We start from the raw sequence: 24478 nt of genomic DNA on the forward strand, positions 1-24478 counted from the left end.
GGGGCGACAGTCGCGACATGCGCCAGGCGGCAGCGGCGTGGCCCCCGCACCGCTTTGTGACAGAGGAGCGGGTGCTGACATGCGGCTGATGTGTTTCAGCTGGAAATGAGGGACCGCGGCCATTCCCAGCTCGGACAGAACCCGCGCTGGGCCCGCTCCCCTCCGCGGAGCAGCGCGGAGCAGCCGGGCCGCGGAAAGGCCGATCCGGCGGGGCTGTGTCCGGGGCAGAACCCGTGAACAAAGCGAGGAGCATTGCCGATTGTGCTCCTAATTCCCCGCTTGGAACTAATTAAATCCCCTCCTGGCAGGCGGGAACTGGTGCGCCCGGCGGTTCCGCACCGGGGCGCGGAGCAGCCGCTCGCCGCCGCGACACGCACACACCCAGCGGCTCGTTTCACCGGTTTATTTCACATTAAAGTTTAGATACAGTCGAAATCCTCGTACGCACCTTTTAATAAAAGTAGTAATCTCTTTGAGTACTGCAAAATTATAGCATTTACATCTTTTAAAAGACTGTAAACAAAATAATACTAGCGAATAAATGATACCAGCATCGGAGTGTACACTGTCAGGTATTTTTAGACGGCCGTATAAAATGCGATCTGGTTTATAGACTATAATACAGATAAATGCTATAAATAAGCGGGGAACTTCCCAGCGACGAGTCGGCTCGGGCTCCGGCACCACCCGCGGGGTTTGCGCGGCCGCGCAGGACGCGGCGGGGGGAGGGGGGAGCAGCGCGGGGCGACGCGGCCACGGCCGCACCCGGCCCCACAGCCCCGGGACCCCCCCGAGCCGCTTCCCCCCGCCCGCCTGCATTGAGAAACCTTCTTTCTGGTTAAGAAAAATAAAAGTCCCATTGAAACTTTATTGAATTAAAGCAAAAATTAATTTTCGATATTCACACATATATTACAGAGTAATAGTAAAAGTTCAATATACTTCCTGGCGTTTAGTCGGGCCACATTGTACGAGAGCAAAAACAAGCATCAAAACATTTAGCAGCCTTAAATTTCACAATCACTCAGAATTACATAGAAATATTGAAATACTCTAGTCAGCCTGGGCTGTGAATAGTTCTTCGTGTAGAAAGTTTTCCTTTTGCCAGCCAGTACACAGCAAGAATTGCATTTTCCCTTTCATCATGGCATCCATGTATTCAAAAATACTTTGCCTTTTTTGTTTGTTTTTTGTTTTTTTTTTTTTTTCCTTAAAAGTTAAACTCAGAGAAAGAGTCAAGATTGACATGTCTTAAAAACAAAACTACAAAATATGCTGTAAAGGACAACGAAAATATCTAAAGTCTACTTGTGTGAGGCAGAAACCATGGGGGAATGGTGGCAGATTACACCAGTGACACAGAGATGGGAACTAATTTTGTAGGAGGAGAGAGAAGAATATAAATTGGGGGTTGATCAATTATAGTGTCTCCCGCCTGTTGGCTGCAACACAACAAAAATAAGTAGTAATTCTTCAAAGCAGATGTACACAAACCTAAGCAGGATTTAGCTTCTTTAATATTTGAATGTAAAAAGTCTGCTGTCCACGACTCCTTAAACCCGGCTACAACTTGGGAATTTGTAAGAGATTCTGACTCCCGTCTCTCCATTTTCTTGGATGAGAAGTGATTTAAAGCGGGAACACTAGAAATCCAGAGAATGTTGAATACTTCCAGCCTCCCATCAAGTTTCCTCTCTCCAGTTTTAGATAAGCTCTGTCTCCTTTCTCCATCTGAATGAGGACTCCATTGCTAGCAGCTTCTCGGGTCACATCTTGGTCCCCTGCAAAGGCAGAAATCACTGGCCACCCATTTAGCATCAAACTCACCTAAAGAGCAAGATAAAACAAAGCCCTCCGTCAATTAAACTCAGACAATAACACAGCCTGGACTCACCTAGCATGCAAAATGTTTAGCTAAGAAAGGCCTCTTTTGACAGCTGAAACTCCAGCCCCATAAAAATGAAATATCAGTCTGAACCCAGCTAAGGTATGCACTCTAAAGGAAGAAGCCTTTCACCGCTGTTTTAGACCAACCACATCAAAACAGCCGGTACATATAAAACAGGACATTGATCCTATTTTGAAGAATTTCAATAGGGTGCCTGTGTTTTCAGTCTATGAAAAGAGGTCTGCTCATACTTATTGAAAGATGGCTTTATGCAAAACCTCAGAGGCAGCGAGGAGCAGAGCCACAGCCGCTGGAGTCAGCGCGTTTGAAGTGTATTCAAGAGGTAGTTTTCCTTTGTTAGGCAGCAAAGACAATATGCCACAACAGAGTCAATAAGCTCTGCTCAGCTCGCATTAATGATCCTGGGACTGCATACCCCACATTAATAATACACTACCTGCCCACCCCAGAGGTGTGAAGCCGCTCACACCAGAACGGTGCTATATAGCTGTACGTTCACCTTCGCATCGCTTCACAGACAGATTTCCTGTCTAGGTTATGCTACCTGGCTTCAGGCCCGTAATATATTATCCCTACCTAGAGGTGCAGATGCATCGAACCACACACAAAAGGCGTGTATAGGGTAGCTGCATACACACACAGAGAACTATATTCATTAGCGTATCCATGCCATAGGCACCTCCCTGCACTCCACATCCATATGAAACCTGCCACTCGAGAGCGGGTGCTGAGCCCCCGGGGGCAGCGGCTCCCAAGGGCTTAGCGCAGGGATGCTCCCCCCCGGTGCTCTGCGGTTCGGGGCAGCCCGGGCAGGCTGGGAGGGGATAGCAGGTGGCCGGCGGGGTGTCACCTCCTGTCCCCGGACGGCTGATGCGGGTCGGGCCCGGGCAGAGGCCTGGTGGGACTGCACCGTCCCCTCGGGCTGTGCGTTCCCCCGCCCGCACCGTTCTCGTTCTCGTCGGGCCGCGGACCCGGGTCCGCTCCCACCCGCGGTGCCCGCGGCGGCGGCGCTGGGGGCTGACCTGTATGGTTTGCCTGTTGTACACTTTCACCACGTGAAAATTAAAACTGTAAATCCCTTTCCTGGGCGCGATAAAAGTGCTCCGCTCCGAGTCGAAGTTGCTGCCGATATTCACTAGTACCTGGAAGGGAAGGGCACCCACCGTCAGCACCTCCGCGGGGCCACCGCCACCGCCCGCCCCGCTGCCTCCTCCGGCCCCCGGCGTTCCCCCCGCTCCGGGCAGGGCCCCGCGTCCCCGGCCCGGCCACCTTCCCCGGCAACTTCTCCCTGCCCGCGGCGGTGCGCCCGGCCCCACCTGGTCGAAGTAGATGATCATGGTGCGGTTGCTCATCTCGGAGGGCTCGTGGTTGGTGCTGCGAATGGCGGAGAAGGCGACCTTGGCGCTGCCGGAGCGCACGGAGATACCGAGCGCCGTGCCGGTGGGGTCGGAGGTGGGGTTGGAGTCGCACACCACCAGGCACTTCCCCTCCAGCACGATGGGCTCCGTCTCGTTCTGCCCGCACGCCAGCCACGCCGCGCCCAGCAGCAGCCCCAGCCTCAGCCCCAGCCCCGGGCCCCGCATGGCGCCGCGCTCCCTTCGCTCCCGGGCGGCACGTCCGGGCTGCGCTGCGCTCCGCTCGCTCCCTGCCCCGCCGCGCTCTCAGAGCGGGGCCGGGAGCGCCCCGCCGGCTGGGAAGCGGCCGCGAGGAGGCACGGGAGCGCCGGCACACATAGCGCGGGGCGGCGCGGGCGGGGCGGCGCGCAGCGCTGCGGAGCTGGGCTGCGCTGAGCGGTGCGGAGCTGCGCTGAGCGGTGCGGTGCGGGGCTGCGCGGAGCCGCCCGCCGCGCGGGGCTGAGGGAGGCGGCGGGAGGCGGAGGCGGCGGCGCTGCCGGAGCTGCCGGCGAGCACAAAGACGGCGCGAGGCGCGGCCCCGCCTCCCCACCGGCCCCGCGCCGGCGTCACGCCCGTGCCCGCCCCGTCGCGCCCGGCGCAGCCAATGGCCGCGCAGTCCGTCTGCCGCCGCCTCGCGCCGCGGCTTTTGTGAGGCGGCGCGGGCGCGGGCGCGGGAGCAGGTGCCGAGCAGCCGCCCGCACCGCACCGCGCACCCACCGCGCCGCGCAGGTAGGAGCGCCGGGCCGCGACGGCACCGCGGGGGACGCGAGGCGGGAGAGCCCCGCGGCAGCTTGGCGGGGACAGGGGTGTCGGGCCCGCGGCGCGGAAGGGGGCCGCCGCTCCCCGTGCTGCTCCTGGGCGGGGAAGGCTGGGAGGGACCGGGCAGTAGCGCGGCGGGACAAGGACTGGCGGCCCCCCAGCAGGAGTAGCATCCTCGGGGTGCTCCGAGCCGCGAGCGGGCCACCCCCCGCGCCCTCCCCGCTGGCGATCGCACCGAGGGACGGGGTGCGAAGGGTCCCCCTGCCCGGGGTGCCCGATGTCCTTCAGCCGCCTCCTTCACCCCCCGGGGCGGGACAAACGGCAGGGCCTCTGGCGGGGCTTCCCGAGCCGCAACCTGACAGCAGACAGATTTTGCAGCCGGCGGAGCCCCCGGTGCCGGGACAGTCGCCCCGGTGCCCGCCCAGCTCGCAGCGCGGCTGTAGGGCTGCTGCCGTTTTCCAAAGTGCAGAGATTGCTTTGTCTCGGTGGACGTCGTGCGGTGTTCATTCTGGATGTGCTGTCGAAAACTCATAACCCTGGACTGCAAAAGAAGAGATTTACTGATGAACCATTAGAAACAAACCACTGGAACAACATGGTTTTCTAAATCTGTTTGCAAAATTTAACCTAGATTCAGAGATTAAAATGTATGGATTTGTAGCATCCTCCCTGGGAAATTTAACATCATTCGGTGCAAATCATTATGAATTTTGGTAAAGGCTTTAATTTATTTGACTGTGCTGTTCCAATTGTGTGATTCATAAGGTTTTACCTGGGAAACGGATCTCTCTCTGCAAACTGCTACAAATAAAACTTGATTCGCGTTATTGCCCTGCGAAGTGAAACATGTGTCTGTGGAGTTGCTCAGAGGGAAGTTTGTGAACTCCCAGAGTTGGCCCGTGGGTTGGCACTGGCTGGCGCTGAGGGGACGCGATGGAGCTGCAACCAATGGCATCATCCCTCGGGGAGCATCAGCACACCCCGCGTTATTCTAGACGTGGAGCAGTCTGGGAGCCAGTGTGGTGGTGACATGATTGCAGGGGAACGAAAGTGGTCAGTAAGGAGCTAGACAGATAATAAAAGAGAAACAAAAACTCTCCTGAGAAGGTGAAAGTGAGATAAAATTGAGTGGGTGGAGCCACAACCTGTTACAGGGTGTGTTGTGTTTTACTGCAAGACATAAACTCCTGATTTATGATGTATTATTAGCGCTGACCTTCTTAACTGAGCCAAAAATCAGAAACTTTTTAAAAATGAAATTAATATTTGTAAGAGGTATTAATAAGGCTAAAGCAAATAAAAACCAGCAAAAATGCACATTTTGCATACTTGTCAATATTGCTGAAAAGACATGGAGAAATGCAAACGGAACGAGCACAACTCTGCCCTTTTACATTTTTTTGAGTGCTTGACTGTGTGTTCTTCCAACACACACGGCTCTTTTTCATGTAAAAAAAGGTAGATTTATCTTTTAAGATACTTCTTGTGCGTGACAGAAGCTGTTTCTCTCGTGCTATATATACTTTGATTTGTAGCTTGTCCCTTTGAACCCAGGAGGTGTTCCACGCAGGTTTTGCCCTGGGTGTTTGGTGGTGATCCCCTGGGAGGAGGCGGCGTCACGGGCAGAGTTAACGAAAGAACAAGAACAGATGGGCCTGGGAAAATGAACAAATCTGACATTTTAGCAGAAGTGCGATGGGTCACAGAGGAGATGGGCGAGGGGGATGCAGAATGTCCTGTGCCAGACGCCGCGGGTGCCACAGACTGTCAGCCCTGCACACCTGCAGCACCCAGCTTTAATAAAGTCACCTCAGCCATGCAAATTAGACGCTACTTCATTTTCATTAAGTGTCACATGCGGCGCTAGGCAGTTATGTTGGTTTTCTCCGCACTGACAACAGCCTCTGATTGGTGCTGGGAACAAAGAAGAGACGCTCAGCAGGAGGATGGAGGTTCTGATATATTAGAATGTGGTGTAATTAGTGATGTGTGGCAGAGAGCTCCCAAACTAGGAGTGCAGATTTGCAAATCCAGATGTTTACACAGGGCAAGGAATACATTCCCCGCACCCCCCCCCACCCCCCCGCCCCGCTAATTACAAACAGCCTTGTTAATCGATGTCATTGAGAAACAATAGGGCAGTTGTCATTCAGATGCAATTCTGTATCAAGGATTTGTCAAGGTATTGACAAACTGCAAGAGATGTAGATATTAGACTGAAAAGGAGGTATTTGTCAAGCAGAGCTTTTTGTTGGTTTGATGTTTGCTTTTGAGAAATGCTTTTGTGGATATGGAGAAAATGTGCTGACTGTCCATTGCAGGGTAACCAGCCATGACCTTGACGTTGACAGATTGACCACAGACTATTAGTTTGTAGAACTCCCTTGATGTCTCACCTATGGTTAAAGTAAGAAAGAAAGAAAGAAAACCAAACCAACCAAACGAAAAAAGCTTTGAAATAATCTGGAGGGAAAAAATTTAAGGGAATCATCCTCCGAGGTCTCTGAGGAACCGCTTCAGGACAGGTTACTGTCCTGCTCAGATCATGAGAGGGTTGCTTATTTTGTTCCAGAAAAAAAAAACAATGGAGAGACCCAAATAACCCATTTTTTACCTCTTATAGAAGCAAGTTTAAAGCTCAGAGGCACTGAACCATTATCAGTAGAAATCAAGATGCAGTTTAGCCACAAAGCAGTTTAACCCATGAGCAGCAGCGTTCCTTGCCCTGCATTCCACTGGCAGTGAGCCTTAATCCTGTGTTAGCAAAATCATCCTTAGAAACTCAGTCTCACTAGACATTTAGCTTCACTTCTGAAGAAAGCCTCGAGGGGGGCAAGTGAAAGCTGCTCTGAAAACAAGTACAGGGAAATCTGCTGGAAACCTTCATTTTCCTTCAAGAAGATAATTTATCAAGGGTTCAGCTGGCTGTGTATAAACCCACCTTTTCACAGACTACTTGCCTTTTGATTTAATCCTTCCTGAGTAAGAAGTGCAAGGTCTGGCCCATAACTGGATAACTTCTATGAAATGCAGTTTGTTCACAGTTCTGCAAATGCGGTTTGTTCACTGCTATATTAGTTTTTGAAGTATAAACAGCAGAAAGTACTTCAGGGATTTATATATGCCCATATAAACTTGAGCTACTTGTCTTCCCAGGCATCTGCTGGGATTCTGTACCAGCGCTGAAGATGTGTGCAAACGAGATTTAGAGCAGAGCAGCTCTTGCTGATCCGCACTCTGCACCATCTATGACCATCTCGTTTGCTGTTGTAAGAGAGGTTTGCATGTGTTTATGGTGATTTGCTTCTGGTGTCACCTTCAGCTTCTGCGGCGAGCAATTATGGAACCTCAGAGAGCAGCCTGGGTTCAGCGAGAGCCCAGCAGGAGCGGATAACGGCGCAGGTGCCGTCCAGCAGAAATGATCTGCAGTGTTCCTCACCCTGGAGAATCAGCAAGGCCCGGAGCCTCGCCGTGCCGCACGCTGCCAGCGCGGGGCGGACGCGGGACAGACAGAGGGACAGACAAAGGGACAGACAGGCCAAGGGCGTTCTCTTGTCAACCCTTGTGCTTGCGGGACAAGGTGGCATCACTGAGGGTAGAACCCATCAGTAGCAGGGACACCTAAACAGTGCACGTGCTTTCCAGGGTGAATACAGGAATCTGAGAATAACTGCCAGGTGATCATTTGTGTGTGTTCGTATCCAAACGTTCTGTAATTTTATTTGATCAAATGAAAGCAGATATCTCCCCCAAATTAGCCATGCACTCCTTCCTGCAGAAAAATAGTTCTGAGTTTTGCTTTCAGATCGCACCTCTGGCCAGAGAATAGAAAACAAAATAAGCTTAAGATTTTTTCCCCTGTACCTTCATATGTTTTGAAATGTTAAAGAACATCGTGATAAAATATTGAAATAAAAATTCACCTTTTGCAGTCGCAGTCATGGCAAACCTCAGTCTCACAAGGGGAATTTTTGATGGGTATGGGTGGTTGCAAACAGAAGGTCCAAGGGGAAACTACTACACAACCTTCACCAAACTGGGATTGCAGCAGTAAATGAATATAAAATTGTCTACTTTGGAGGATGACTGGGCTGCACAGATACTGGGGTTTGTATATTTTGAAGAACACCACAGTTTATTGAGATAATGTGGATAATGTCATCTGCTGCTTTTTATCAATCGCCTGCAATACAGCATCTGACTTTTAATCTCCCATTTGTATATTACAGAGGGCAACTTTAAAACTGGGAAAGAATATTAGCTCACTGCTAAAGATATTTGAAAACACCATCCTTGAGATAACTATTATACTGAGCATTCTGGTTTACACAACCATAATTGTCCATATGTAGTATAGTGTTGTCAATCTTTTCTTTTGTAAGAAAGTAACATTGGTTTTCAGTCTTACCTTAAGGGGTGTCTGCTTTCCAGCTAGATCTCCGGTGTTGTGTTCACTGATTACGTGCAAGTTAATTCATTACTCAGATATTAGAAGGTTACAAAAAATCCCTAAGTGAGCGACGCTGCCAAGGTCAGGAGCTTGATTTGTTTTTCTCGTTGTCGACTTCTGTCAAAACAAGCGCATTGTTATAAATAAATAACTCAAACTGGAAATTAGTTGCCATTCAGATAGGTAATTATATTTTAACAGGGCAAAATCCCAGCGCGGGCTGCCAGAGAACACTGAGCTGAAGCCAGCGTGGGCTGGAGCAGCGTGTGTGTTCACTGTAATTGCGAGCGCGGCCACCCCGGTCGTGCTGCCTCGTCAAACTTAAAAGAATTAAGACCAAAGCTGTCCAAATGTTAACTGAAACTCCTAATAATTAGGGGTTATTAGGGGCTGTTAGCTGGCTTTATTTTCTGCTGCAGTACTCTTGTATTTGTGAATTCTATTTATACACAGAATTAAGAGCTCTGTTTGAACAGGTAATCCAATCTCCTCTGTGTAATTTAGCCAATGATTTGTTTTTTCCCTGGCCCCTAATTTTGGCCATGTTTCAGGATGTACGGTGAAACTGCAATACTAAAAATAATTTCATTCAATGTATTTTATCTGAAAGGATAAAGCAAGTCACCTTACAAACACTGGGTAAAATTCTGAGTGCTATTTTTACTCACAGAGGAAGCACCAGAGGTGCCGAGGGGAACTTTGTGTGCATCCTTCCCTCTAGTGGCTGCTCTTACAGAAAAGGAGCAACGCTTCAGTGCTTCTCTATTGGGTACCAAGTGATGGGTTTGGGATGGGTGGAAGTAGACACAAACTTTTAGATACCAAAAAATTAAATCTTGGGATGAGCCATATCAAGACAAGATATCAATACAAGAACTATGGATTTGATGATATTTTTGTGAAAAATGCGACGTGTTCTTGAAAGATGGCTGTAATTGTCATCACTGCCATGCAAGACCAGGTTCTTGGCTGGCAGCTCTCACACTGATCCTTTTTGCTGGTTTGCTTTGTTTTCCCATATTCCCAGTGCTTGCAGGGCTCATGGAGTTACAAAATACATCAGTAACAGCCCGTAAAACAGCTGTCCCTCTTGCTGTCAGTTGTCATTCATGGGGATCAATACAGAAAGGGGCAGTGTCAGGAGGATGGAGCCAGGCTCTTCTGGGTGACAACCAGTGACAGGACAAGGGGCAATGGGTGCAAACTGGAACACAGGAGGTTCCACTGAAAGAGGAGAAGAAACTTGTTGGGGGTGAGGGTGTCAGAGCCTGGCCCAGGCTGCCCAGGGAGGCTGTGGAGTCTCCTTCTCTGCAGACATTCAAACCCGCCTGGACACCTTCCTGTGGAACCTCAGCTGGGTGTTCCTGCTCCATGGGGGGATTGCACTGGATGAGCTTTCCAGGTCCCTTCAACCCCTGACACTCTGGGATTCTGTAACCAGGGGCTCTGTGGAGTTCAAACATCTCAAATGGAGCGGGTAGGCCGAAAATAAAAAACAAACCAAAGCAACCAACCAACAAAACAGAGAGGGAGAGAAAACACGCTGGAATTTCATTCTTGTCTCATATGGACGCCAAACTGCATGAGTTTCCCAGCCCTTCATCTGGAGACACCTCTGTTCTCTCTGCTTACTCTCACTCATTGCTTTCTGCCCTTTTCCCTGGTTTCATGGCAGGGTTATTCTATCCAGCCAGACCCATTTATTCTGGTTCTGAACAGAACGGTCTAGGTGTCTGTAATCTACAGCAGCTGGGAGACTCTCTTACCACTTGTCATTTACCGCCCCGACAGAACATGGTGACAAAGGCTCTTGGATACCCCCCTTTTCACTGCACATATTGGACATCTGTGCGACCTGGCATAGAAACCACGACAGGGCCACCCCAGGGTGCATCCCAGGGCACACTTCCATCAAAACCCAAATCTGACAGCACAATGATGGGGTTTACTTTTAACCATAAGCTACTAGCAATTAGAATCCTGATATTCATATTTCATTAAGGGCTCCTCCTTCTGAATAACTAACACATTGTTCAACAGTTCAAAGTGGCTATAGCCTTTCCAGCAGAATTTAGACCAACCCACAATTAAAGAATAAATCTTTAAAATAATGAATTAGTTTACAAGATCTTTGAACTTCTACTGGGACAATTCTTGCTGCGTTCATTTCTCTCTAGGTTTGGATGGGAAAATTATTAGTAGTTATGTGTATTTTCAGCAAAAAACTAAAACGGTAAATTCCATCAAACACTGACTACAGCTACTTTTCATCATAAAATTTTACAAATTCCCCACCAGTGAGCTCATTAGTGTAAATGATAGAGCCTTATCTGTGGTTTACAGTCAGCATTTTTCCTTAGCTACCAAACAGCCTGTTTTCTTCCATGGCGTGGTAATGGAGGACTTTACTCCAGAGAGAGGGGAAATATTCCTCTCTGTTCTTGCAGGGCAGTCGAGTAGGGCTGGTGGAAAGCGAGCAGAGCCGGGGGCTTGCGGTGCTGCCGGCAGGCGGGCAGCCTGTCTGAAACACTGCGCCGTCTGCGCAGCGCACAGCGCACCGCCAGCCCGGGCGGAGGGGCAAACGCCGAGGGACCACAATTTCTAAAGAAAATATTAATAACAGGCTCTCCCTATTCTCCCTCCCTATTCTACCTTCCAAAATCTCTGTGACAAATCAGCACTAAATGACATAGGCGGCAGTATTGTGGGATCACATCAGCATTGCTCAGCACACGCGGGTACCTTGGTTTTCAGCTGAAAATGATGACTTCAGTGGCAGAGAGAGGGGAAAGGGAGGGCAAAGCCCTGAGTACCAACCAAATCCTCCTGACTTATGGCTGGAAATTACTTGTAACTGTGGGGCAAAGCTGTCAGCCAGCACACGAACCCCATGCCATCCTGCCTCTTGGACTCTGCTTTTTATGCAGTGCAATCATCACAGTATATTAAGATAACAATGAACACGGCCAGGGCTAAAGCTGGATGTTCAGGGGGCTCGCCGTGCTTGGGTTAGGGAAGGGGATGTCATTCTGGCCGGTGTTATTTGCTGCTTCCTGAAATTGCAATATAGCAAATTGCCATCTTCTGAACGCTCCCGGGATCTGAATGAGAGCCCCATCCTCCAGTGCTCATTCAGGCCGAGGGGTGCCTGGGGGAACGAGGGGTGCCTGGGGATGCTGAGGGGTGTCTGGAGAAATGATGGGTGCCTGGAGATGCTGAGGGGTGCCTGGGGATGCTGAGGGGTGCCTGGGGATGCCAAGGGGTGCCTGGGGATGCTGAGGGGTGCCTGGGGATGCCAAGGGGTGCCTGGGGGGGAATGAGGGGTGCATGGGGATGCTGAGGGGTGCCTGGGGATGCTGAGGAGTGCCTGGGGGGGAATGAGGGGTGCCTGGGGATGCTGAGGGGTGCCTGGGGATGCTGAGGAGTGCCTGGGGGGGAATGAGGGGTGCCTGGGGATGCTGAGGAGTGCCTAGGGGACAGGCAAAGCTGCAGGACAGTTTCCTCGGGTGAGATGAGAAGGAAAATCTGTTAGCTGCAGACTGGGGAGCCTTTTCTGGTGAAACACAAGCAGGCTCCAGCAGAGCAACAAACAAAATAACAACCAAGGGGATGTGAGCATGGAGGTTTTGTAAGTCTGAGCTAATAAAGGTTGGAGGGACGCAGCTGTTTGTGCTGTAAACTCAGCAAAGATTTCTGAAGGAAACCTTCTGTCCCTAGAGTCAAGTGCAATCTAGTTCAAAAACAAATCCTGAAAGGAAGAAGATACATTAGTTTGAGCAGGAAAGAATATACAGGCTGTTTCTAAAAGATAGACTCAATTTGAAATCACTATATCTTTGAAATTGGGTCTATCTTTTTGAAACGCCCTGTATCTCAGAACAAAACATCTTCATTCACTAATTGCAGCAATATTGTTTAAATATTAGGAAGCTGTGAAACAAAGTATTGTTATTAATTTGGCTTGGGACTGGCTTCGGATTTCGCAGCGAGCTGGGCCTGTGTTTCCCCATCATCCTTTCAGCTGCCGATTCCCTGCAAAGCTCCATCCAAAGCCCATCAGGCTCAGAGGCCATTTTTTCCTTCATCTTCTCTCAACCTTGAATTTACCTGACCATCTGTGGATTTGGGTGTTTTATGTCATTTCTGGAACTGCATTTGCACTACAAGATAGCGGGAGAACAAGAATAAAGAGAACTGCTTCACATGAAGAGCAGCCTTTTAGCTATTTCCTTTTCTTTCGGGCTCACAGAGCACAGGGGGTTGTTGCTGTCAGCTCTGGGCCTGCCACGAGGCTCAGGGTGGTGGAAAAGGGACTTTTTCATTTACTGAGCATCGATGGCACCGGTGTGAGAGCGACTGGGATACGTGGGCAGGTCTGCTCTTCCCCAGGGGCCAAAACTGCTTGTTTTGGAAGCTGCTGATGTACGTGAACTTCAGAGGAGACCCAAATCGCACCTCATGTAGCCGTGCCCACCAGCTGGGCCAAACTCATTTACACTGGAGTAATTTTTGCATATATATTCAATACCAGCGAGGTAGAAAGAACTGTTGATGAATGTGGGTACCTAGTTCTTCATCTCCACTGCCTCGACATGTACATTTCATCCCCTGTAAAAAGGATTTCCAACTTAAGCCTGTCACAAATATTGTATTTTCTTACATATCCCTCCCTCTACCTGCACCCACCAGCAGCTCGTGACAAACTGCTGTTCCCGTAATTACTGCAGGTCTGTGTTCCGCATGGGATGCTGTTCACCGGAGGGGTTCAAGCCTGGAAAGACAGGCGTCATTATTTTTCTTTTGAAGCCGAGACCAAGCCCGGGTCGCGGGGCCGGACACTGACTGGCTCGGCGGATCAGCAGTGGCACCAAGCATATTGTGTTTATTGAATGTTGCGGAGGGGAACAATGAGATATAGGCTGGCACAGCAGTGGTGGAAAGGGAACGAGACAGCACGGGGTAAGCAACCCCGTCAGGTGCTGGCCGGTCACCAGCATGAGCGTATTTATAACAGAGATCATTTGAGGGTCAGAATCAGGACATAAAGGGAATCTGCTTTGTTTGCAGTCCCCTGTATTTGGAGTGATCCACACTTTGCCATTGTTCAGAACATCTTGAGGGTACAAAGCTGCTTATGTGTATACTAAGATTTGAATAAAAAATATGGTTTTCTTTTTGCTCTCGATGCCTTATTTATTCTTCTAGCTTTTCAGGTAAGCTGGGATTTCTTCACTCGGGTTATGTAAAATCTTTCCCTATGGAGAAGCCTGGCTGCGCTCAGTGACTCTGCACCACACCATTTCTTACAGGGTCAGCAAAATTCTTAAAGGCTGGAGTGTAAAAATGGTGTTGTGTTGCATTGCATCTGCGCGTTGCCTTCCCTTTATCCCCAGAAACTCACCTCGCTTGCCTAAGTCCCTTTGCACACCAGGTTTTATTTATAAATTGGCAGTAAAGTGCTGTAGTCTCTTTGACAGTTTGCAATTAATTGCGCACAATCTGTCTAGGCTTCAAGATGCATCTTTCATAAACGATGATATATTCCAAAAGGCAGTCCAATTGGCTGCTTTGCATATTGCATATATTTTTCATATTTCCAGGACAGGACATATGCAAAATCATTTTACTGTGGCACAAACACAGGAAAGATGATTTGGAAGAAAGGCCAGAGGCCAGAGGTTCTGATTCTCATTCTTCCACTCACCTCCTGCAGACTGGGGTAAGTCAGCTAATATTTCTCCGCCTTTCTTCTGCATCTGCACAAGGTTGTTTATTCTTCTAAGAGCTGGAATTCAGCGAATGAAACTCTAATTTATTTTTATTAATATATTCCAATAAATGGTTGCATTGATTTGAAGTCAGTCAAATAAGTATTAAAGAAATAGTGAATTGTAAGAAGCGGCAGTTCAGCCCATCTGATACGTCTGCATTGAAATGTTACTTGTGGGATGACCTCCTCAGAACAAGAAACTCATAAAGCCGTATGTGCTAAAAGCAACTTTTACAACATAAAGCATTTAAATGTGCCAATAAATGCCTTATATTGGCATCATACCTAGCACCATTCTTACAACTAGCTCTTACTTACTTTCATTATTCTCTTCTTCCTCCCACCCTGTCTTACTGGTTTGAATTATGGGCAACTCTTGGAAAAGCGACATACACTTTAATTATACATGTAATACTATAATTGAATCAAATTACTTTGTATCCCAAAAAGGCGATCCTTTATTTGCTGGCAGGCTGCTTGTTTGTGATGCTAGCTAGCATTGTCAGTCACGTCAGGAAAGCCATCTTAGTCATAAAATAGCTGTTGTAGAAGTATTATGGGTTCCGTACAGGGCTCTTTAGCAGTAATTATGTACAGCTTTTAGTAATTTTGAGAGTCACCCAAGCATCATTGATCCAAACCATTTGCAGTGACATGCAATGATGCCTGTGCAGCATCTTTACAAGCAAACTAAAATAAGGCATTTTGGTGGTAACATGTAAATTAGCCTTGAGGCTTGCAATGCAATGCTCATCAAGTGTGTAACATTTAATTACAAGACCACTGAGCATGAGGGAGATCCTCTGAGCTTTTTGTCCCTACAACAGGAAGATTCTCCCGCTGAACTGACAATTCGAATCCTCTCATCAGATGTGGAGCCAGACTGGCGTTTACGGGACCAGTGTCTTTCAGGACCCTGTTTGGCAAAGTCCTTCATGGAGCTACAGGTGCTTGTTGAACCCCACCTGCGAGGAGCTGAGAGCTGCAAACGCCTGTAACCCCAGGGAGGAGAGCTCAGTCTGGGCCATTCTGATTTCTACCTTAATAAACAAAATTGTATCGCGCTTCGGGGGCCACGTCACGTGCAGTGTTTCTATACATTCCTGCAGAACCAATTGGTTCCAACATGCCTGAGTGTTCAGGAGCACAGGAAACTCCAGCGGTTCTGTGTTCTGCTCTGAATCAGTGCAATTGCATCCGCTTGTGCGTGAAGTATGGATTAGATCTTTCATTGGCTCTAGCCTCCAGCACAAACAGAACTAAATCATTAGTTGTCTCAGCCTTTCCTTCTGGCTCCTTCTGAAAAAGCAGTGAAGGTTTTGTTGTGGGCTCTAGGTTTCAGGCTGGGTTCCTCTTTGCTAAATCTTCGACTCCGATGCTTGTAAGGTAGCTGGTGTGGCCGAAGATTGGCAAAATAAGGGAAAAATGCCACAAGAGAGATTAAAGACAGGGACATAGAAGCACAATCATAGAATCATTTTGGTTGGAAAAGACCTTTAAGATCATCGAGTCCAACCATAACCTGCCCCTGGCACTGCCCCATGTCCCTGAGAACCTCATGTCCGTCTGTCCAGCCCTCCATGGATGGTGACTCCAGCACTGCCCTGGGCAGCCTGTTCCAATGCCCCACAGCCCTTTGGGGAAGAAATTGTTCCCCACATCCAACCTCAACCTCCCCTGGTGCAACTTGAGGCCGTTTCCTCTGCTCCTGGCGCTTGTTCCTGGGGAGCAGAGCCCGACCCCCCTGGCTCCAAGCTCCTTTCAGGCAGTTCAGAGATCAGAAGGTCTCCCCTCAGCTCCTGTTCTCCAGCTGAACCCCCCAGGTCCCTCAGCCGCTCCCATCACACTTGTGCTCCAGCCCCTCACCAGCTCCGTTCCCTTCTCTCAGCTCACTCCAACAAGTCCTAATAAGACATAACAATATATAATATAAAATATAATAGTAATATGAATATGAATATAATAATAATAATAATTCCTAAAAGACATAATAGGACATAATCCTCCCAGCCCATTTTGGCGCTATAACCTCCTGCCCTCTGCCGCAGCTCTCAGTGGAGGTGCCCGGGCTGTGGATAATGCAGAGGACAAGCAGGTGCCTCAGAAGATGCACCCAGAGGTTTCACTTGGTCACGGGCTCCCACCCAGACTGACCACGCGTGACACGTAATGAACAACCATCCTCCATCTGTTTCTGTTAGCAGCTGCTTACCCAAACTGTCTATATTGTGAGCTTCGATTTGGGGCTCAGAGACCAACTGTGAACATGGTTTGGTTCCTGGCTGTGCACATAGTTCTCCAAGTGACACCCCCAATGGCTGCACTCATGGGTGGTTTTGATGAGTAACTCTACCAGCTTAGCAACAAAACTAGAAAAGTGGAAACTGCAGAGTATCTCACGTAGGTAAACCCCGTGGCAAACATTTACAGCTTACTAAGTTTCACTTAGGCTGAGAATGAATGCCGTCATTTCATATGTGTTTTCTTAAAGTCGTAAAGCTTGAAGTCACTTAAATATGTGCAAAATTTGGCCTTAATTGTTATTATTATATTTGTATGATCAAGTATAGCATGTTTCTATCCACATTTTGGTCTCTGTCTTTGGTAGGGAGACATTTAAAAACAGACAAAGAAACCCAGAAAGATAAAGGGGGAAAGAAAAGAAGGTAATATTGTTGTGAAACAGTAAACTGTGTAAGAGTCTAGTCTTGCTCAAAATTTTGGGGTTTTCAATACTTGAAGCTGACAAAATTACCATGTCAGCACGAAGGAAAGTTTACAAGAATTTGATTACAAGAATTGCATGAAATTATTTGACTTAACTTCTTGAATAAAAAATGAAATAGAAAATCAATCAGCCATTTCAACAGCCAGACCTGATGCTGTTTTTGCGTCCGCTTGAGAAAGAAAACATTATTCTGTAAGTTCACTAGAGACAGGATTTTCCTTTTCAGTATCTATGTATTATATTTCCTCACTTACTTGTTCAGATAAGATCGTGTGTGTGTTGTCCCAGTGCTCTAGATGCTGGAACTGAGCACCGAGGAACTGACTGCGGTGCAGGATGTGGGAAGGGTTGTGGCTTGGTCTGGGACAGCAGCTGCTAACACTCCCAAAAAATCTGGCTGCCCAAAAGCAAAGCGTTACCTTTCTATGCAAATAGGAGTTGCAACAGCACGCTCAGTCTTTGCTATTTCATGATTAGTGTTCTCATGTGCAATCAATAAATCCCCAGAGTCTCTCCCCGGAATGGCCATTTCTGCTCAGTCTCTCCAGCAGAGACGTCTATTTAGCAGCAGCTTTTCAGCAGACCAAAATATGGAATCGATAGCTGGAGAATAATCTGCCTGCTTGTCCCTATGAAATATTTGTATTTTGCCATGCAAGTTCTAACAGACCAAATGACTTTTCCAATATGTAAGGGTTTAGTGCCTCGTGTGGGAATGCAGCAACTACACGATTGCCAGCGCACTTGACGGGATCTCTCAAGGTCATGGGTGAACTGACTGAAGAGCTTCCTTAAAGCTTTAAAATTGAGTCATGCAGATACAGAACAACCACTGAAATGTTGACGAGTTGCCTGGGAGTGACTTTGACAAAAATCCAAACCCTCTCTGCTAGCTATGCTATGCTATGCTATGCTATGCTATGCTATGCTATGCTATGCTATGCTATGCTATGCTATGCTATATACTATACTACACTATACTATACTACACTATACTATACTATGCTATACTACACTATGCTATACTACACTACACTATACTATACTATACTATACTATACTATACTATACTATACTATACTATACTATACTATACTATACTATACTATACTATACTATACCTGGGGATGGGACGCTGATGCCAGCCACTCTTATCAGGTGTTTTCAGCCACCTGCGTGGGCCAGAAAAGCAACCAACTCCTCAGCCTGTCCCTCGAGCCCGGCTGGGGAGCACATCTGCACGCACATCTGCATTCCATCCCCCAGGTGCCCCTCTCTGCTTCTCACCATACCGTGGGACCATTTTTTCCTTTGCAAAGTAAAGACAACAAAATCAGTATTAATAATTGTAATAATAATAGCAATTTAAGAGGACTTCAAAGCTGTTCACAATTAGTTTCTTTTCTTGACTCCTTCAACATAAGTCACAAGAATCCAGTAATCTCCACGTGTCTTTTCCGATCTGGGATATATCTGTTCTTATTGTGGTTTTCAAAGGAGGAGCCCTCAGCAAAGGGTCTGAGGTTACATTTTCATTTTTAGCTTGGTTTCCTAAGGAAATAAGGGTCATGCCATTGCTGTCTGTTTGTCATCCTTATTTTTCTCTCGTGTTGTTGCCTTACAGGAACTTTTGAGCCAGGAAAAACAACAGGCATTGTAATTCTCAACAACAAATCCATGCCTGTGAGACTTCATGGATGTTTTTGGTTGAGGAGCAGAAGGAAACACAAATTAGGGCTCTCGCTGAGCAAAGGTGAGGAAAAGGCAGCCAGTGCCATTTATATAGGGATATAAATTATATTAATTCCTAAAAAAATGTCTAAATGTTGAGTGGAATGTAATCTCGCTGTGTCAAAAACATCCAGCTGTTCTCAGACAGGGCCTGATGCTTTATTTTAATGTCGCCGAAGCAAAGTTCTCATTGAGTTTGGTGAGGCAGGACCAAATTGGGGCTGTGCTGCTTGGTCTTTGGTCGGTAGATCTTGACAGGAGATTGTATGGAGAATCTTGTATAGCATAGATACTTGCATATATATATAGTATAGATACTTGTATATATATTTAGTATATACACTTGTATAGTAGATCTTGCCAGGAGAATATATGACAGGAGAATTTGGTATATACTCCATATGTAATATCACTGTGTGGTAGGCAAAGCAGTGGGAGAAATCCTCACAAAAATAATTAAAACCCCAAACAACTGATGGTAGCAAAGAAAAACAATTCACCATGAAAAAACCCCACTAAATCAATAGTTTATGAGGCTACTCCGAGGCTTCCACTGCTATCATCCCAAGGCTTTATTATCAAATATCAAAAAATCATTACTGCAATATCAAAACATTCATAGTAATAATATAAAAACTCCACTCAATCTGTTCCTGCAGGGATCTGATCTAAAAATCCACAAGAAAAAAGAATAATTGCTGTGCAAATGGCAGTTAGCCAGTTCAATCATTCAGCCAGCCCGGTTCTGTAATTGTACACCAGGCTCTGCATCTCAGTGCCACCACCGTGGTAACTTCAAAAGAATCGCTCCGGCAAACAAACTATGACCAAATCAGACAAAATATGAAGCCTTTTAGAAAAGCTCCTGAGTGCTGTTATCAGGTGCTCTATTTGTGGTTTCGTGTCTTTTTATACCCAGCATGACTGACTCCCTGTCATTTAGAAATGATCATTTATACACCCTACCTTGTGTCCTCCTGAAAAAGACCAATTCTTATCAACTCACCTTTCCCCAGATTTCCTCACCTCAGAACTCCAGACGGCACGGGAATGACGTTTTAAGGAAACCAAGTGTCTACGTGGAAGACTTCTCTTGTTTGAGATGAATTCTGCACCTTCGCGTGTATTTATGCACAGTCCTTTATAATTCCTTTCTGAACCTGCACACAAACAGAGCTTGCAATTCATAATGGCAATATTTGTCGGGGGGGATTGTTCTCCATTTGCTGGTATAATAAGAAAAGCAAAGAACGTTTGCTGGCCCAGCTCATCCAGGGCGATCAGCTTCGTTCTTGTTTGACACTGAAACCCCAAGTCTGACTTGAGATTTATTAATATAACCCCGCTCAGCTCTTTGCAGTGCACCACTGTATATAACAGACATTTATAAAAGCATCCTGTACTTGTTGACAAATCATAGACACACATTAGTAACAGATGTTTGTCTTTTCTTAAGCTTACAATAAGTAGAACAGATTGTACTTCCATTATAACTTGTAAAATTTGTACCTTTTTTGGGTGGCTTTCCTCTTGAATGCGTGGGTAGCAGATGGCCCTTCTGCACCCCAGAAAATGCACGGAGTCTGCTGACTAGACCCAAACAAGGTTTAAAATTGAGGGGTGGACGCAGGGTTAAACCAGGATGCTTTCAGTTAGACCAGCTCGTGCAAGCTCACTGGGATTTCACACGGGGGAAAATACCTGTGGGAAAAGCACCCAGGCTCCCCAAAATGAGATCTTTGTGTGTGAGGAACACCAAATCAACCCAGCGTGTGAGCGAAGTGCAGATCTGCTTGTATCCTCGATAAACTGCCTCCACGTCCTTGGCTCTCCTTCTGCTCCAGGCGGGCTGTCTGCAGTCGCCCCCCAGCCTTCCGCGGATAATCTCCCCCCAACAATAACCAGCAGAAGGCTCACGTTGCGCAGGGCTCCAAACAGCCCCCGGGTCAGCACGCTGCTCGCCTGCCTCTTTATTTTGGTTGACATTTGCCTTTGTGGAGAAGCTGTTCCTTGTTATTCAGCACGTCCAGCCCTGCACGTATCCGATCTGTTTAACCGGCTTTGGATACAAGTGGGTATTTTCCCATGTCAATAAATGCTCTGGTGGGAAGCTGCGGGCTGGCCGCCCAGAGAACGACCCCCTGCCGGGGATCTCACTTCGGCATTGAGGTTTCTTTGTTAATCATGTGCAAAATAAGACGGCTTTCTGTCTAGCAAAAACCCATCATTAATTTTTCATATAAGCGCTAAAGTCTTGAACAGAATCCTTGAGTGGCTTCAAAGAAAAAGGAATAATAAAACCAAGGAGCCACATTTTCCTTTTCCCCATCTCAGTTATTTGATATTTTAAGAAAACTTTTTAATGCGGAACTCCAGCTCGCCCTGCTTAGTGGTGACACATTCATCCTGAAAACTACATTTGACCTTCAACTTTGTCCTTCATTAGCAGGATTACACCTAAACACTCCTTCATTTTCCTGCAAATGAGACAGATGCAATGTGTATTCTGGTCGGCCCCAGCATTAGGATTATCCCAAGAGTGGCATTTATGTTCTTGTAGTTCTTCGGTATAAATAAATATCAAAGTAGGAAGACCAATCTGTACTCCGCTAGGAATAATAAACTAAAATAATATGGCACTGATTCTGTTTGGGTTGTCTAAATGTGTTTTTATGATTGTATATGTTTATGGCTTTCTCGCACAGCCACCATGAATTCCAGGCAATTAAAAAGGACATGAGTTCTGAAGCATTTTAAAAGGGGCTTTGCTTTCCAAATGGTGGGTATTAAAAGTAGAATATATATTTTTTGGCAGGGCTACTGCCAAGTCAACAGTCCCACATTTCCCCTGCTCCAAATTTCTTCCCCTTCTTCTCCCACCTGAAACAACTCATTAGAATATTTCTGTAAGTCGAGAAGAAAGGGAAGGAAAGATTCCTTTTATGTTTGCACATATATTAAATGCATTGCTAGCTTAAAAATCAGCCTGCGGGCCCCGGATTTGACAGGAGCTCAGAGGGAGCAAATAGCGGGTTTTGCATCGGGTGTATCAACCCACCCACACGCTGCACCATCACTTGTCCAGCTTGGACAATTCTGGTCTCCGGTTTAATTGGATAAGTAAGTAATTCTGCTGGAACCTACCTTGAACTGGGCCGTCTGTGTGGCATCATGACTTACTGAACAACTAAATAAAAATCAGAGCGGTGACGAAGCAGAACTTTTGGTGAGGCTGTTAAACAGTGTTGGCTTGCTCTTCTTATTTACATCAATCCAAACACAGAGTGAAGGGCTGAGAGGAAAACAAAACACAACACAACTTTAAACAATTTTCCAGTTGTGAACTAAGCTCAATATCAAATGTTTGTGTTCAATAAATACTTTGGAAGACTAAACTAGATTTAATAAGTAAATCAAACAGGTAGATTTTTAAAAGGTAAAAATGCATCGTTCCTCCCTCAGGTCAAACTGTCCCTAACCACATGACTTTAGACATGAGAAAAATGGAAGAGAGAGGGTGATAAAACTTGATATTTTACTTTTTTCCAGTAATTTTTAGAGACGATTATGATTCCTTGATTGCAAGTAATCTGTACCCTCCTCCACAAAGTCTCCCCCAGCAGTCGGGGGAACAACTCATGGGCTTAGGTGTTAACAGCGTAAAATTCCAAAACTTGGCCAGATTCATCACGAAGGGAGAATTTATTAGATCATACAGCTATGGCAGTCACTGAGCTGTTCACAACGCACCTGGAACAAGCACCTGAAATCCCTGCGGGCCCTGGGCACACGGCATCACAGTTCCAGCACCCGCATCCTCTGAAACACGGTGGTTGTTGGTGAACACAGAGGAATTCTGGCTCAAGAGTCCATGATTCTGAAATTCTTTCAGAGCCCAGAAACAGCTGCATTTTATAGGAAAGTCACTAGGGATTTCTGCCACTTTGGTCACAAAGCATCACCTCTTCCACACTCCTCACTGGAGCCTTGGTCCATCCGCCTGTTACATGAGGATTTTCCTGGGTGCAGAGCCTTGAACGCGGAATCACAGAATCCCAGAGTGTCAGGGGTTGAAGGGACCTGGAAAGCTCATCCAGTGCAATCCCCCCATGGAGCAGGAACACCCAGCTGAGGTTCCACAGGAAGGGGTCCAGGCGGGTTTGAATGTCTGCAGAGAAGGAGACTCCACAACCTCCCTGGGCAGCCTGGGCCAGGCTCTGACACCCTCACCCCAAACAAGTTTCTTCTCATATTTCAGTGGAACCTCCTGTGTTCCAGTTTGTACCCCTTGCCCCTTGTCCTGTCACTGGTTGTCAAACAGAATGATGATCCCATTGTGCTTAAGCGCAGTGTCAGCTCTGTGAACAGAAATGTATCATCGTGCCATTATTCCGTATTTATATTGTCGTAGCACCGAGAGACCAATCCTGTCAGGCTTCCTTTGGTAAATTTTTAACAAATGACAGTCCCTGACAAGCTGACCTGAGTCTGTGACCGAGCAGGAACTGACACAAGTTTCTCGTGTTCGCAGAGGATGGATGGAAATCCTGCCCAGGGCTCCCGTTCAGCAATGAGATCCCTTCTGGAGCCCCAGCCGGCCTTTGAAACAACCTCTGCCGGTGGCACCGCAAAGAGGGACAACCCTCAGGAGCCCAAAGTGGCTCCCAAGGCACGAAGCACCAATCCTGTCCCCACGGGCAGGTTGGGAGCGAGGAAAATAAAATAAGCAGAATGGGGGAAGTCTCGGCTCGTTATTTGAAAATTACAGCTTGATTTTTACGTGTTTATTTAAACTGATTCCCCAGCCCAGCAAAATCACCCATCACTAATGAAGAGTTGGGTGCCGCTCTCCTCACCCGGCCGAACCGCTCTCGCTTGCCTACTTGGGCAGGAAATGTTTTGAAATGTGAACAAAGCAGGAGATGTGAGGGCAGACGGCACAGATAATGAAAAGAGAAAAAGAACTATTATTTGGAAATGATTGTTGCTTTGTCACTTTGCCTTAATTTCCTCAGTAACTGGTAGGAACCGTTCCTTAGAAAATGTTTAGGAAATAACATCCATCACACCATTTCCCTGCCTCAGTCTCAGCCATTGTTTCCAGCCTTTTACTTTTGATGACAGGTGAGTTTCAATTGTGGTCCTTTTTATGAATAGTCGGTGTATAAATTATGCAGATTAAAGTCTCTAATTTCAGAGTAAATGTCAAAGCTTCCCCTCACCTTGAGCTGTGCAACAACTGCATAACTTTCTACTGTAGTTCTTCAAAGGCTTTATGATCAACGTTTTTGTTTCAAACAACGCCCGTAAAATCCCGACATTCACTTATGACAACGGAAACTGGAAGGATTAAATAACAAGGTTTAATCTTCAGTTAATTTGTTAAACTCAGGTAAAAAATACCGCTGTTCACACTGTAACAAGTAATTTGAACGGAAAACTGCTTTTTTGTAGTTTTTAATTGGATAGAAAAAATGGACCAGGAGGCAGATCTTGGTGCAAAGGATTTTTGAAGTCAATGCTGCAAAAGCAAGGGACATCAACAAAGAATTAAAGTATCATCCAGGCTCTGATTCTGGAAAACCCCTTTGCTGACCCACAGAAACTGTGGGAACTGCACGTAGGGGACAAGGATTCAGCTGTTTGGGTTTTTAGGTTCAGGGCTCAAGGTCGGGAAGCGATTTCCTGGGTGGACGTTTTCCTTTTTGAGCCTTCCCTGGCCGTGTGGTGCTCAATT

At 47.1% G+C, this 24478-nt stretch overlaps 1 protein-coding gene and 1 long non-coding RNA gene across 2 annotated transcripts; one reads left to right on the forward strand and one right to left on the reverse strand.

The window, feature by feature from the left end:
* Window positions 1-848: 848 nt before the first annotated feature.
* Window positions 849-3799, reverse strand: CBLN1 (cerebellin 1 precursor). The gene is made up of 3 exons (XM_065848163.2): window positions 3226-3799; window positions 2932-3051; window positions 849-1827 (listed from the first exon to the last, which is right to left on the reverse strand). The coding sequence occupies exons 1-3, from the start codon at window positions 3490-3492 to the stop codon at window positions 1630-1632; spliced, it is 585 nt and encodes a 194-aa protein (XP_065704235.1). The 5' UTR covers window positions 3493-3799; the 3' UTR covers window positions 849-1629.
* A 188-nt stretch (window positions 3800-3987) lies between these two features.
* LOC139829075 (uncharacterized) lies at window positions 3988-19878 on the forward strand. Its single transcript, XR_011741292.1, has 4 exons — window positions 3988-4032; window positions 14113-14231; window positions 18635-18763; window positions 19758-19878. It is a non-coding gene; the product is annotated as an uncharacterized lncRNA (long non-coding RNA).
* The last annotated feature ends 4600 nt before the right edge of the window (window positions 19879-24478 follow it).

The sequence above is a fragment of the Patagioenas fasciata genome, chromosome 13 (assembly GCF_037038585.1).
Source record: "Patagioenas fasciata isolate bPatFas1 chromosome 13, bPatFas1.hap1, whole genome shotgun sequence".
NCBI lineage: Eukaryota > Metazoa > Chordata > Aves > Columbiformes > Columbidae > Patagioenas > Patagioenas fasciata.

Bases quoted from the DNA above. Each gene is read 5' to 3' on its own strand.
- CBLN1 (XM_065848163.2), bottom strand. From the start codon at position 3,492: ATGCGGGGCCCGGGGCTGGGGCTGAGGCTGGGGCTGCTGCTGGGCGCG. The intron at 3,052-3,225 runs GTGGGGCCGGGC...CTTCCCTTCCAG, and splicing joins TGATCATCTACTTCGACCAG to GTACTAGTGAATATCGGCAG. The intron at 1,828-2,931 runs GTCAGCCCCCAG...CTTGCTCTTTAG, and splicing joins ACAACAGGCAAACCATACAG to GTGAGTTTGATGCTAAATGG.